This window comes from Rhinoderma darwinii, chromosome 7 (assembly GCF_050947455.1).
Source record: "Rhinoderma darwinii isolate aRhiDar2 chromosome 7, aRhiDar2.hap1, whole genome shotgun sequence".
NCBI classification, from domain to species: Eukaryota; Metazoa; Chordata; class Amphibia; order Anura; family Rhinodermatidae; genus Rhinoderma; species Rhinoderma darwinii.
Window position 1 is genome coordinate 52,553,133 of NC_134693.1, and position 15,787 is coordinate 52,568,919.

At 38.6% G+C, this 15,787-nt stretch overlaps 1 protein-coding gene across 2 annotated transcripts in view; it reads left to right on the forward strand.

The window, feature by feature from the left end:
• Nucleotides 1–15,787, forward strand: part of COL11A1 (collagen type XI alpha 1 chain) — a 162,838-nt gene that overhangs the window by 113,087 nt on the left and 33,964 nt on the right. For both annotated transcript variants that reach the window (XM_075833368.1, XM_075833369.1), the window contains 7 exons: nucleotides 1,489–1,542; nucleotides 2,302–2,355; nucleotides 7,300–7,353; nucleotides 7,860–7,967; nucleotides 8,437–8,526; nucleotides 9,066–9,119; nucleotides 9,691–9,798. In XM_075833368.1, coding sequence (XP_075689483.1) covers nucleotides 1,489–1,542; nucleotides 2,302–2,355; nucleotides 7,300–7,353; nucleotides 7,860–7,967; nucleotides 8,437–8,526; nucleotides 9,066–9,119; nucleotides 9,691–9,798 — 522 coding nt within the window. The remainder of the gene's footprint in view (nucleotides 1–1,488; nucleotides 1,543–2,301; nucleotides 2,356–7,299; nucleotides 7,354–7,859; nucleotides 7,968–8,436; nucleotides 8,527–9,065; nucleotides 9,120–9,690; nucleotides 9,799–15,787) is intronic.

Consider the following 15,787-nt stretch of genomic DNA (forward strand, 5'->3'; position numbering starts at 1 on the left):
ACTTAAGTAGTAGTGAAATAAAATCTTTTTCTACATAAAACATTAGACTTCGTTCATAAAAACGATATAAAAAAAACTAGCCCGATTTGTCCATAGCAACCAATCACAGTTTACCTTTAAAGTGGTTGCACCAGAATCAATAATTATCACTTATGCACGGGATAGGTCATGAATGATTGTCTGATCGCTGTCGTCCCGTCCCCCCCCCCCCCCCCCCGCAGTGAAGAGAAGCTTGAATGGGGCGGCAATCAGGCATGCGACCACCACTCCAATAAATGTCTACGGGACCGACGGAAACAGCTGAGCGCTGCACTCGGCTGTTTCATTCATTCCTATATGCTTTGAATGGAGTGGCAGCACGCATGCTTGACCGCTGTTTAATTCAATGTCCTCCCCACAGCAGTCGAGCAGTGAGAAAGAACAGAAGATTTGGGAACCCAATTCTGACAATCAGTGGGGGTCCCAGCGGTAAGGGTCCCAGTACCCTTTTAATTTTTCCAGAGCGGTTTAAGATATTAAATCTGAGCTATGATTGGTTGCTATAGACAACAAGGCCAGTTTTCCATTTATACCGTTTTCTTAATTGCTCTTACTCCAATAGAAGTTGATGCAATTCTTGAGGGACAGTTGCGAGAAGCTGACCTCAAATCAAGAAAAACGAAAATTGGCTAACTTTTTTTTTACCAATTTCCCAATGCTATCTTAGACTTAGACTCCATTGCAGAATCTGTCACCTTACAGAAAAAATAGTACATCATGCAGCGCTAATTGTTTGGGAAAAATAGAGACACCGTAAGGGAAACTAACACACCCGTTATAAGTCAGTGGGTTCCATTGGGCTCCGTTGGTGTCCATCGCAGCTTGAATTCAGTCTACAATGACAGAACAGAAAAACGTAAATCACAACGCAGATATGAACTCAGCCTCAGTCATGTTGCAGAGGACCGCTGACTAGTTACTGAACACCTCAGCCAGGAGTTGACACCAAAATCATTTGCCCTTACATGTTCATCGCTGTAGGTCATCTATTCTGTGATTTAATGGTCAGATAAGATGAAAAGCTGAACTAGTTTACCCTTATTCCCTGAGGACACATTTCTGCAGCATTAGCCTAGCAAATCCCACAGTATGATCTGTAAAATGTCTATGCAAAGCTTATTTTCCTGGTACTTTTCAAGGTCCTTGCTGCGGAGCAGGGTGTGCAGAGATGTAGCAGAGCAGAACAGACTATGGAGCGCAGTTCTCGGAATGTGCAATGTTCCTGTCCATTTCATTGTGATACACATTACAGCTGTTTGATCTTTCATTTACTATAATTACTGCAGTGTCTAAGGGAAGATTTATTTTAGTGGTTATAGGGAAATGTTAACTGTAATATAATTTCCTCACTTGATACATTAACTATTTGCTAATTTTGTTGAATGTCTTTTAGACGACGTTTAAATGTTTCATCACTTAGCAAGATTTTTTTTTTCCATTGCATCCTAGGGACCTCAAGGACCACAGGGCCCAGTTGGTTTCCCAGGACCAAAAGGCCCCCCTGTAAGTATATAAAATGTCTACCTCTGCCGAAGGAACGTAGATTTATGCTTACTAACTATTACTAGTTGTGTAGGATAGGTTATCTACTATGTCAGCTCAGCACTTAGAAAAGGGTGGTCAACAAATGTGGAAGCCCATGGGACAAGATGATCCTTAATTTTGACCACATGGAGGCAAGATTAGATATGATGTTCTAAATTAAAGCTTTTACTTAGTGGCTAATTCACAATATGGCTGTCAGAGGTCTTCCTCTGGCCGCGTATATTGAAAACTGACAATATGGTTGGCTAGATAACTAAATATAGGGCCCACTGCTTTGTATTGCTACAGTCATCAGAGATTTTTTAGGCAGAATAAGACAGAAGTAGGTTTATTGAAAGTCGAATATCCAAGATCTGTACCAATATTGACTCTTTAGTGTGAGCTTTGAGAATTTAGCCCTTTGTATCATTGAATCCATTGCTTTGGGAATACTTTGTGTTACAATCTTTCCTAGGTAATCTATTCTAAAAAGTATGAAAAATATTTTTAGTACATAGACCAGATACTCTGCTAGTTAGTTCCCAAACTAAACATAGTACATAGAATATGCTATTACCAAACTGGTATATATTGTATGGAATTGCATATCTATAGAATAAGGAAAATATGGAGCATGTCGTAAGTAATAAGTTATAATAAAAAGACTTGAGGATAAAATAATAATTGTTCAAATCTTTTATAGTGGAATTCTAATAGGCTCATATTTGTTGTTTTTAGGGCCCACCTGGAAAGGATGGGTTGCCTGGCCACCCTGGACAACGTGGTGAGACTGTAAGTATGCCAATCAATGTCTCTTTTGGCAGCTGTTTCACAGCCAGTTTACCCTCTGAGCGTTACTTTCTCCAAACACTTCTGGCCAGGTAGGAGAAGACACTTTGCAGGTTACAATAAATGTGTGTTCTCGTACCTGGCTGGACCTGTTTATGGCAAGTAGCAAATATTTGAATACAGAGGTGTGGCTGTCAAGCAGCTGTAAATATCCATGGGCATAACTAGATAATGATAGATCCAGCTAGTTAGACTAGTTTACTATATCTACCCTCTGTGTATTTGTGTGAGCTGTCTTATTAGCTGATTCTATCATTTTATCGCCATTGCCGTGAACTGCATCAAATGTTAAAGGTATCTCTATAAGCTCAGCACACGTACAGTAACAATATCTGGATTTTTATTTGTTTCTGCATATTAAATGTAAAGGATCTGCAAAATAGTATGATTTCAGATCTAATAATATACTACTACATTGTACAAAGTCCTTATAAATGCTGATATTGGGTAACCACCATATTACCAGACCTCCAAAGCTAGACTACCTGCCTCAGCTATTAAACCTGCTGCAGAAGTTTCTATAAAGTTGCTTTATAAGTTTGGCATATTGCAAGAACCCTCATTATGACAATTGAATTTAAGTTTCACTAACCATTTGCTTCCCCTTACTCAATATGTTGCTTGTGCTGCTTTAAACATATAATTCCTGTGCAGGTGCACATATGGATCGTCGCTAGTAGTTTCACCCAAATGCATCATCTTAACGTTTTTCACCAGCATTTCAATCCTTTAAAGAAACCATCATAAATATACAACATTGTTATCTATTACATGTAAACGGATTTATTTATTGGGACGTCACACCCTATCATATACTGTTTTGAAACTTTGTCACCAAAATAAGAATAGCTTTAGGTCCAAGGCATAAGATAGTACAAAAACACTGTAACAAATCAATTGAGGGGGGTTAAAATGATAAACACTTTATAAAGACATTATTAAGCTATAGATTATGTTTATTAAAATGTTTCAATGAAGTGTATTTCGTGATGGTTTCTATTTAAGGACAATCATTTAAGGCTAACTGCATACGTACCTGAATATTCAGATGTGACTTCTATACTCACAGGGTAACAGAAAGATTAAATTGGGAAGTTTGTTTGGCAGGGTTCCAGCATTCGAGAACTGGTGATCATTGGATATTTTCTTCCTTTGAGTTACTGTAACTAAAAAATTCTTCAGATTCTTAACTCATTCAGAGCCACTATATTATTAGAGGAAGATATTCACTAATGATCATTGGTGATCAATGGTTGGACCCTTCTAAATCCCATTATCTTATCTTATTGGACCCTTTAAAGGATATGTACACTTTTACAACTATTTATTGCTCCAGCGCATCTAGAATAAATGCTATAGCAAATTTACAATTATTCTTGATTAAAAATATCTTGCCGATTTGTGTCTGTAGCTTTTATGCAGTACTCTGTATCTCTATGGTTAAAAACTACAAACAAATCTTGTGTGTAGTCTGATCCTCCAGTCATGTATTACTTCATTCCCTCTATTTCTCTTTTTGCTAATCTGTAGAGAGGGGAAGATGAAAGAGAGTAACACATGTAGGTATGAACAGACAACACACTGAGTTTGTGTGTAGTCTGTTTCCATGGAAACACCTAGCTCTGCATAGGAGCTGTAAACACAAAGCTGCTTAATTTTTTATTTTCGAGACATTGGAGTAGTACAAAAAAGAAATGGTTGCAATAGTGCATTAAGTGTAACATGAAAATGGGAATGGGACACTTGGGTTAGTTGTAGTCAACTTAGGATTTTTCTCTTATCTACCACAGTCAGGAAAAAAGTTTTTATCAAAGTCTACCGTGCAAATGTATGGCAGAGACATTATTTTAATTATATATATTTTATTGGATAAAAAAGAAAATACCATATTTGCCTTTATTTTGTTAACATAGGCTTGATTTTTTTTTTACATTTTTCTAAATAATTTTAATGATAGTCATTATATCCCTATGTACCTGATTATAGATTTGAGTAGTTGATACCACATATGTGCTGCACTGCTGGAGATGCGGCTTTCATTTTACAGCTTGCTGAGATTCAGGGTGTCTTTCATAGCTAATAAATATTCCATCCAACTCTGTAACTAGCCTCTCGGAGAGGTTAAACCAGTAATTTTCTTCCCAGTGATTATTTGATGTCCATCAGCTGAATAGGGATTTAATTACAACATTACATATTCACAGAAGACCGGATATGTCAAGTACTGAAGTCTCTCCAAGTGAGAAACAATAACTTAATACTTGGATAAACACCTCTGCTAAATAATGTAATATATGCGATAATCTCACCTAAGATAAAATAATTCCAACTGACAAGTGTAGATAATGTATCAATGATCAAAGTGTAAGAATAGGGACTTTTACAAATAAACGTACGTTTTTTTTAAAATAATATCTGTAATGACTATGGGGTTGGGCATTTTTTTTAAAAAAAATAGAAAAAGGGCAAACCAACAAAATCCCATAGCAATCAATCTGCATAAAGTTCAGCTCATTCTAATGTATGTTTAACAATAGAAGCAAATATGTAATGACTATGAGATTTTGCGCATTTGAAAATCAGTAATCCCCTCGTAAATTCACATTTTAAAGAGTTAAAAGTCTTAGGTTAGATCTATATGACTTGTGCTTTTGGATGCCAGCATCCAAAGGCATAACACACAGAATGCAGGATTAATTTTCTTTAACTTATTTCTTCCCATTGACCAGGGTGATTATTGTATTACTGTTATGCATATATTAAATACTCAACTACATTTTTAGTGGCTGAAGTGTTGAGGATGCATTGACTCACACATACACTGTGGGACTCAATATATTCCTATGGAACACAAGTTTAAATAACATCTTCTATGGGCGCAAGTTGCCATCTGGCTCTAGCTTAAAGCTAAAATAAAGAGTATCCGGCACACCGGTGTGCCGGATACTCTTTATTTTACTCATCGTCGGGTTGGGCCCCTATCCGTGCAAAACCCTATCACCTCCATATCTGGTGCTATCTGAACTTCTATACAGATTGATCTAGCCTAAAGCTGTTTATACTCATAAGAGAAAAGCCGTCTTAAACTGCCGATATTGGCAGGATCGACCAGCAATCTCATGTGTATGGGGACTTTAAACTATCCCGTGATTATAGATTTTGCAAAAAGATGGATTTGAGATGTTGGATTTCAACATGCTTGGTTCTTTGTTCCCATGGGATCTAAACTTCTGCCACAGGTGTCAGGAAGTGGCTTTTCTCCCTATCCCCATTGAAATCAACATGCTTGTTCAGCTGAGCCAAGTGTCCTTATTTATGGTGCAGTTGTGAGAAATAACTATTGGCTAAACAGCATTCAACCAACAGCTATCTCAGCTGTATAGAAGGCTTTACTATTCAATCTGCATTCATGGGGTTGTCTGGAGTTAGAAAAAATGGTTATGTATTTTTTTCATAAACAGCACCAGTCTTTGACCGTGGACTGTGTATTGCTGTGTATTGCAGCTTATCCCAATTCAGGTGAACGGAACAGAGCTACAATACCAGACACGGACAAGAGTGGAACTATTTTGTGAAAATAAGCAGACACTTTTTAATCATAGGCAACACTATAAGTAAAAATAAAAACATTTAGTTTTTTTTTTTTCAACCCATTTGATGATTAGGCTATTATAGGAGATATCTCTAAATCTCAGTGCTTGCTATAGATTTACATGGAAGTAAATATTTGCCTTTAACTAGGTGTTCACAGTCCTCATGCACTCCGGCACGGTCCGTAGTTACAGCACGGACGGCCCGAGGAGTGTCATCCACGGGCCGTCCGCAATCACTGACCGTGTACACACAAGATGTGCATTGACTTGTCCTATTTTTTTGCTATCTGAGCTCCCAGACAATGCATGGACTGTGAAAACCACGGTCGTGCGTATTGGCCCATAGGATAGAATTTGCCCTATACTATCCACAATTGCGGATAGTATGCGGCCTCAAAACTATGGTTGTGTGCATAAGGCCTAAATGGATGCAGCCATAATATAGGATAATAACACAATATATTTTGAGCTTTTACATCACAAATTTTTTCCTTGAATAATATTTGCGAGATACTAGTTCAAGTCAAACAAAAAGGTTGTAATCTAGAAAGTAATGATAAGATGAGACCATTTAAAGTGTGATCTGGAAAATCTAACATAGTAGCCACTGATATTTATTATTTGCTTCCTTTTGCTTTTTCATTACCTAGCTGAATATATTGCATGTATTACAATTGCCAGTAAATAAATGATTCTGCAATGTGTTTCTTATTTTGCTGCCCTCTATTAACATACTGGATTTGATTGCTTCCTAACAAGTAGCTGTGCCCTCCTCACACACAGATTATCTTCATACGCATTTCATAGCGTTTTCCCTCATGCCATAATAACCTCTTATTTCTAGGCGGATTAAATGCTTTTTATTTTTTTAACCACATCATACATCAGGCTGCATTATGTACCATGCTGAAAGAGCTAGATGCTTCAGCTTGCTATTACGTGTTCTAACTGTGTTGGAGTCTTGGTAAGTAGACATGTAAAGTGCTGTCACTTATGCTTTGATACATATAAAGATCTGCCATGTGTTACAATGTACAATAGATATATCCGCTTCACAAAGTGGCCTAAACAATAAACATATGTCAATTCCGTTGATAAGATCTAGTGTACAATTGGCACTCTGTGTCCATTTCAGTCACTATTGCCTATGGACATGTCCTAGGAAATGGGCTATTTTGTGATAGTTGTTGTTTACCGTTTTGTGGTGTTACTTAGAGTTTTCTTCTATAATGTCACAGCTATAGAGACAAATTATGTTCACAAATGGTTATGAACTGCAATATTCATTTTGTAGGGTTTCCAAGGCAAAACTGGTCCCCCAGGTCCTGGAGGTGTCGTAGGTCCACAGGTCAGTAAAAAACAGCTGCACCAAATCTGTATTTTGCGCACTTGTGTCTTTATCTCTTTATCTCATCATCTCATTCCCCCCTTCTATCTAACTCTCTGCTCAATATACCTATGTGCTATACATATTTATCATTGGGTTTAGGTCAATTTTATTGCAGGTTTTGGGCATGAGATAACAAAACATAAAAGAAAATACAAATCAGCCATAGAAAATACATTCCTATTTTGTAAAAACATAGAATGCTCTGTACGCCAACACTGTAATTCTGTTTAAACTTAGAATCAATACAAAACAATCACTCCACCATCTATTTCACACTCCCCAACCTTATAGTTCTCCAATTTCTTTGTAATCACCATAAATAAGTAGAACTATATTGTAGAAATAGTATATTTTTGCTGTGGGCTACAGTAAGTGGATTGAGAAGATTAGAAACCTTAGCTCGGCTCCTATCTGTCCCACACTGATAATTATTCTTGTTTTATAAATACATCTATTATACATAGGGTCCAACTGGAGAAACTGGTCCTATTGGTGAGAGAGGTCATCCTGGACCTCCCGGTCCACCAGGAGAACAAGGCTTACCAGGAGCAGCTGGTAAAGAGGGCGCAAAGGTAAGACTGCCACTAAGAAATAGTGATAAAGGATGAAGGGAATCAACATGTAACCCTTATACTATATGGAAGAGGTAAATATAAGTGATCAAAGATTTTAAAATGTCTTGATGAGACCCAAAAGGCCATAATGGATGACAGAGGGATTGTCTGTCGTGAGGTGAAATTTTTCCGTTTCAAAAACTCAATATTTTTGCTGCGTTTTTTTTTTTTTTTTGTTTCGCCATCACCAGCCAGAACATTGTTATGTCTGGGCCTCACCAGTCGTTGGAGTCCATGACAAAAATAAAAATGCATCTCAATTCATCTTTCATTTTGACTCAATGATTCCACCCAGTACCATCTTGTCAATCACATTAAGGAATATATCACAGCTTTATATAAAAATTTTCCAATTTTACTTTGTATGACTGTAATGCATACAACTAATACCAGTTGATCAAATCTTGTTCTATTTCCTTTTAAACAGGGAGACCCAGGTCCTTCAGGAGTTTCTGGTAAAGATGGTCCTCCAGGATTACGTGGATTTCCTGGAGAGAGAGGACTTCCTGGAGCTTCGGTAACACTTCAATCCACAATAATGATCTAAACCGTATATATGTTCATAAATGTAACAAACCGTTCAAAATCTGTCAGCCAGTATTCCATTCATAGTCTTCAAGTAGACTAGCCCAACTTTACCAAATAGGCAAGAAATTAAAAATCAAATACAATCATATAAAATGATCTAATAAATATATTAAAGATGATTGTATACAGTGAAATAGCTGTTAAAGTAAATTATTATATGACATAAATGGCCTTTTAGTAAAGAACACTCTTTCTGTTTATCATAATGACAATATAAGGAAAATTTTAAACGTATTAAAACCATTGTTGTCCTAAAAGGTACAGCATAAAAGTAAATTTAGTTTTTCATTTTCTTTGAGGTAACTGAAATCTAACTATTGTCTGGTTGTGTGAATTTACCGTCACCTCTATGAGCACACATTTGAACCCCCTCAGTGGATAGGAGCAGCTATTAAACTTGATGTGAAGTTATACAAGTGTTGGTAGTTCCATTATGGTTTATTGGTTTTTCTTTATTTTTTGTTTTAGGGTTCAGCCGGCCTTAAAGGTGGAGAAGGACCACAGGGCCCAGCAGGTCCAGTTGTAAGTAGTAATATTCTTTATGGTTTCTTCCATGTCTCAAATGAACACACTAGAAACTTTACATGATGTTCTTCTTGTCCGGATCCTACAAAAAAAAAAGAAGTTTGTACTTACAATACATGTAGAGATCGTAAAATCTATTTTCCAGGTAATAGGATCACAGGGTATTAGAGCAAGTGGAGAATCAAAGGAGAAACAATTCATAAAGATTAGTTTATCGCTATCTCTTGGGTTTACATGTTCATAAATCTAATGATTGTTAGATTTGCGTAAAAAAGAAATTAAAATACCACTGGAGAACCAATTATGTAATTTCAGTTTGTCTCAAGAGAATTTTTTGTGAAAATAATATTTTTTACGCAATGTAAAACTTAAGCTATTATTGATTTGTTCTGGACTGGAAACATTGAGCATTTTGTCTCTTCTTCGCTTTTTTCTTTTTTAGCTTTTACACTTTATATATATATATATATATATATATATATATATATATATATATATATATATATATATATATATTTATTTTATAACTGCTAATTTATATATTTTGTTCTTTTTTATATTTTTTTAGGGTTCAGCTGGAGAAAGAGGCGCAGCTGGTACTGCTGGACCTATTGGTCTTCCAGGAAGACCTGGTCCTCAGGGCCCACCAGGACCAGCAGGAGAAAAGGGAGCTCCTGTAAGTACTACACTGAATGTGAATTTTACTTGAGACACTAAGTTCAAATAGTATATAACATCATATACAGAATGATGTCTTATTAGTGTATAGAAAAGTGAGGAAGACATACACCATTTAGCAACAATAACCAAGGAAGGACAATCGTTGAACCAGTGACAGGGTCATGGGCATCTAAACCTAATTAATGCGCATGGGGAGCAAAGGCTAGCCCGTCTGGTCCGATCCCTCAGAAAAGCTGATGTAGCGAAAATTGCTGAAAAAAGTATTGCTCGCTATGATAAAAGGTGTCAGAACACACAGTGCATTGAGGCTTTGCTATGTTGGGGCTACATGGACCGGTCACAGTTACCACGCTGACCTCTGTCCACAGTTGAAAGCACCTAGAATGGGCACGTGAGCACGTCAGAACTGGACCGTAGAGCAATGACAGAAGAAGGCCTGGTCTGATGAATCTCATTATCTTTTACATCATGTGGACTACTGTGTGCATGTGCGTCACTTTCTTGCAGAAGAGATGGCACCAGGATGCACTTTGAGAAGGAGGCATCTCGGAGGAGGCACTGTGATTCTCTGGGCAATGTTCTGCTGTGAATCCTTGGGTCCTGGCATTCATGTGGATGTTATTTTTACACATACCACCTACCTTAACATTGTTGCAGACCAAGTAGTCCTCAGTATAGTAAATAATATACCCAAACAGAATCACATAATTTTACAATGATGACTACCCTCTGCAGGATACTAATACCCAGTGATGATGGGGCTCGGATAATGCTAAGAATATGTATAAATCCTAATATTTCTGTCATTTAGGCTCCATGATGCATCGTTTCTGTCAGTTTTAAATTTTGCCAGTCTGGGAGGGGCTTAGTTATGTGCACCGCCCACTGATATCTATGAGGGTGAGGAAATTACCATGAAGCTGACTCATTTATTATGGAGTCATGAAGATATCAGCAACTTTAGGCCTCATTTACACGAGCGTATTATACGCGCGTGCGACGCGCGTGCTTTTCACGCGTGTCGTACGCACCTATAATAGTCTATGGGGCTGTTTAGACGATGCGTGAATTTTGCGCTGCGTGAGTGCGTTGCGTAAAACTCACGACATGTTCTATATTCTTGCGTTTTTCACGCAACACGCACCCATTGACTTCAATGGGTGCGTGAAAACAACGCATGCCACACTGACGGTCCTGCGTTGCATGCGCGAAAATCACGCAAGAGCTGTCAAACTCCTGAATGTAAACAGAAAAGCACCACGTGCTTTTCTGGTTACAAACATCCAAACGGAGTGTCAAATTCGAGATGAGCGCACCGAACTTCACCGGGTTCGGCCAAACTCGTTTTGACCGAAACCGGTAAAAAATGTTCGGGTACGCGACGTCAGGAGACAGTCACTGTCCACGGTGCTGAAAGCGTTAAACTGGTTCAGCACCCTGGACAGTGACTTCCGCTCCGAAAATCCATGAACCTGTAAAAAAAAAAAAAAGTTCTGACTTACCGATAACTCCGGTCCGACCTCCCGGGATGACAGTTAAGTCCAAGTGACAGCTGCAGCCAATCACAGGCCAAGCACAGGCTGCAGCCAATCACAGGCTGCAGCGGTCTCATGGACTGCGGCGTCATCCTGGGAGGTGGGGCCGGATGACAAGAGTGGGACGCGTCACCAAGGCAACGGCCGGGAGCCCGGACTGGGGGAAGCAGGAAGTTCTTGGTAAGTATGAAAGTCTTTTTTTATTCACAGGTTGGTGTATATTGTGTTCGGCATTCACTGTCGAGGGTGCTGAAAGAGTTACTGCCGATCAGTTAGCTCTTTCAGCACCTTGGACAGTGACGGGCGTCGACTAGCCTCATCTCTATGATGGCGGCTGCGCGAAAATCACGCAGCCGCGCATCATACACGGATGACACACGGAGCTGCCAAGTGCCTTTTGCGCGCGCAAAACGCAGCGTTTTTTGCGCGCGCAAAACGCACACGCTCGTGTAAATGAGGCCTTATGCTGCAATGTAGAAAATATGTAGTAACAGGAAATAATAGGAAGCACAAAGTCTCTACAATGTAAAACTAGGTAATACCATGTGCTAGCTGATTTATTTTATGTTTGGTGGTTGTAGCGTAATGGGCTACTAGTGATCCATATTGAACAAGTTAAATGCCTTCGAAGTAAAGTTAATGTTAAATAAGCACTGTTTTTATTACCCAACAGTGAAGTAAAGAAGCACTCATTTTGTATATTATGGACCAAAAATACTTAAAAGTGTTGCCCCAAGACTAAATGTAATCACCCAACCACAGGATAGGTAATAACATGCTGAGTGGTGTGGTCCGACCGCTAGGACCCCCACCAGATGTCTCATTTATCCGAATGAATGGTGCGGCAGGTCGCGCATGAGCACTGCCGCTCCATTCACTGTCTATGGGACTGCCAGAGATAGCCGAGTACAGCGCTTGGCTATCTCTGGCAGTCCAAAGATACTCTAAAAAAGAATTCACTCCTTACTGAAGGCGCTCCTGCACAGGCGTGGATAGTCAGCTATGTTCCCTCTCGATTAATAAAGTATTAAACGGCTTTATTGCTTAAAAAAGACATGTGTACTTGAAAGCAGCATATATCTTTATAGTTAGATAGCCGATAAAGACCTAAGTACTAGGTCGAAACGCGTAGCTTCTACACACCCCCCACTTTCACTTTATTTGTGCCATTTGTCTTTGAACCTATGTTATCACCTTAGACGAGCGCCCTGTGTCTCTCTTTTTCCTGTATCTTTTCCCCATATCTCTGGCAGTGGCATAGAGAATGAATGAAGTATGCGTGACCTGGTGCTCCATTAATTCGGAGGAATGGGACTCCCGTTCTTGTGATTGGTGGGGGTCCCAGTGGTCAGACCCCCACCAATCAGCATATTATCACCAATCCTGTGATTAGGGGGTAACATTTAATCTATTTAATCTTGGGACAACCCTTTTAACTTATATCCCAGGAAGCCATTGGGTCAGAATAGGGAAACAAGTCATCAACTGCTGCAAGCAACACGATGGCAGGATTCCACCAGACTATAGTATGGGTGCGGTATTCATACCCCTAGATAGGCATTCATGGCTAATTTTTACTTAAAAGCAAACAATAATATTAAATGTCTAGCATCTATATGTTACTTCTTATTGAAAAGGCATCTTTGTAAAACCCACATCCTGTATTCTGTCTTAAACTAATTAAGGGGGAAGCAGCAAAATAATATCTCTTCAAAGTAAAACTCATTGCTGAAAACATTGAGCTATAGCTTATCTTTTTGTTTGCCTTTAGCAGTTTTCAGTTTCTGCTACGTGCATAATAAAAGCATAAAAAATGGAAGGAGTCACACACTTAATATACTCAACTATACAACAACAGGATTGTTCCTTTAATGTATCTGCTGCTAACATCTTGGTGCCAGATAGCACAGGACAACTTCAGAAGTCTTTTATGCCTTCGTGGGTTAAGAGCTGTTTTGGTGGCATGAGGGGAACCCACACAATATTAGGCAGATGGTTTAAAGGTTATGTCTGACCGGTTTAGATCCTCAAGTAACCATCTACACAGGCAAAAGCATACTGAAGGTATTTCTAAAAGCAGAATAAAGAAAGAGTTAACAAGGCAGCTATTTATTCCAAGGCAATGTTTATGCTTAGTCTAGATAAAAGTTCAATTAATTCTCCCACATGATTAAGACTTTTAAGATATATCTGAAAACTCAGAAGCCAATTTATTTAGCACAGATATGTCCTTCATATTGATGTTGTTTCAGTCCTATCTCTAGGCGACTTTTTTTTTTGCGTTTTAGCTTCTGGAGTCTTGCAGTTAGTAGGTTCTATAATCCAAACAATTCTGGAAAGAGTTTAAGATGCCTCTAGGCGGAAACATCAGCTTTATTATTATTCCAAAGGGTAGCGGAAAGTGACACATAATTTATTAGTCAATATCCTTCCTGAATGTCTAAGAATAATGTTGTTACACCCGCTAACTAAGGCCTCATGCACACGACCGTAGTGGTGTGCACGGCCGCGTGTATTAATTTCTATGAGCCTGGACCACAAAATACGGCCGTAATAAGACATGTCCTATCTTTTTGCGGTCCAGGCTCCTGGGCAATGCACGGACCGTGGAAAACATGGTCGTGTGCACGGGCCCATTGAAATATATGGGGCCGCAATTCACCCACAGATTTGCGGGTAAATTGCGGCCGCAAAAATACGTTCGTGTGCATGGGGCCTTAGAAAAAGGTTGTGGGTTTAAATGTCTGCAAAATTTGAGATAAGAGGAAGTAGAGCCCATGCACACGACAAAGCTATGTGCAGTCTTCTGTACAGAGTCCCACGGAGAACCTATGGTTCCGTATTATGGACTCATAGGCATCACATTCTCCCTTTGAAGCAGTCCTTCTAGGAGGGGATGCTTCTGTAAAACGACATGGTTTGAAACATGGCATCATTTTTTTTTCTTACACATTCATATGAATCTGTAAGCTCTCCATATTCTAAAATATTGTACCTCCGTAAGGCACTATAGTCTTCCATATAAGCAATACCTCTAGGGGAGAATACCTCAGCAATATGGCATGCATTGGACCATGCCACAATTCTTTTTTGTCATAGATAAAAAAAAACTCTGTGGGCCTCAGAAAAAAATCGGAGGCACATGGGAGTACAGTATGGGCCCATAGTAGTCCATAGAATACAGATCCATAATATGGCCATGTATTTATTGTGTACAAACAGTAGGTGAGATAAAAGCAGCTTGTAGTTAAAGCTAAGGTCACACTACCGTTGTCTCCCGTTTAGGTCTCTTCCGTGAAAGGAAGAGATGACCGAAAATCCAAATGGTAATTCTTTTGTTTCAGTTGGATTCTGTTTGCCTCCGTTCTGCTAGGTTTCCATTTTTTTTCACGTAAGCAAAAACGCAGTCTGCAGCACTTTTGCTTTCGTGACAAAAACGGAAACCTAGTGGAATGGAGGCAAACGGTATCCAACTTAAACAAAAATCAATTAAATCAATGATAATTCAAACGGAAGCGATGCTTTCCATTTGGATTTTCGGTCATCTCTTCCTCTGACGGAAGAGACCTAAGCGGGAGACAACGGTAGACAAAATGATAAATCTACACATACACAATAAGAAGAAAACAACAAGAAAACATATTTGGAATAGTTTGATAACTAAATATTATTATCCATAGTGTGATCCTAGATACAATTCTTCTGCTCTTTATCATTGCTACAAAATATACTGTGATGCCCAGAACTGCCATACTCTGCCTCAGCTAAACACTGACCTCTGCTCCATCTGTCTGGTTTTATTCATTGTATACAGTGCTATGATGACACATACATTCAATCTTCACCGGTTCTTCACTTTAGTATGCATTATATGACATATACGGATAATATTTTATGAAAATTGATGATACACAGATTATTAGGATTATTATTTTTATTTATCATAATGATGGATGTTTCCTGTTGACAAGACAATGAAACATCCTTTCAGCCACTAATGTATTACAATGAGATGAGCACTGTTTAAATAGCTCTATACATAGAGAATATTAACATTTACCAGTCGTACGGAACTAAATAAACAAAATGGCATTTAATGTGTTCTCTAGTTTATGAGGCTCTTGTTCCCCTATATGAAACCGGTGCTCACTGCCAAACCCAAGTGCAAGTCAATTCTTTTTAGAATGGTTACGATAAAAGTTTTGGAAAAGCTTTCTGTTCTTGAGTGTATCTTCCATATTTACTGAAGTATGATATAAACAATATGTGGGTGCATTAGCTCAATACAATTCAGGCTCAAATCAGAAAATAGGATCAGTTTGACAGTCTCCCATTAGGTTATATTTTCGGGCTTGTATGCTTCCGATTGACAATGTTACTATGATCTAAAGTTGGCCAGTGTGAATATTTATACACAAACTACAATACAGCTTAAACGCTTTCTGTGGA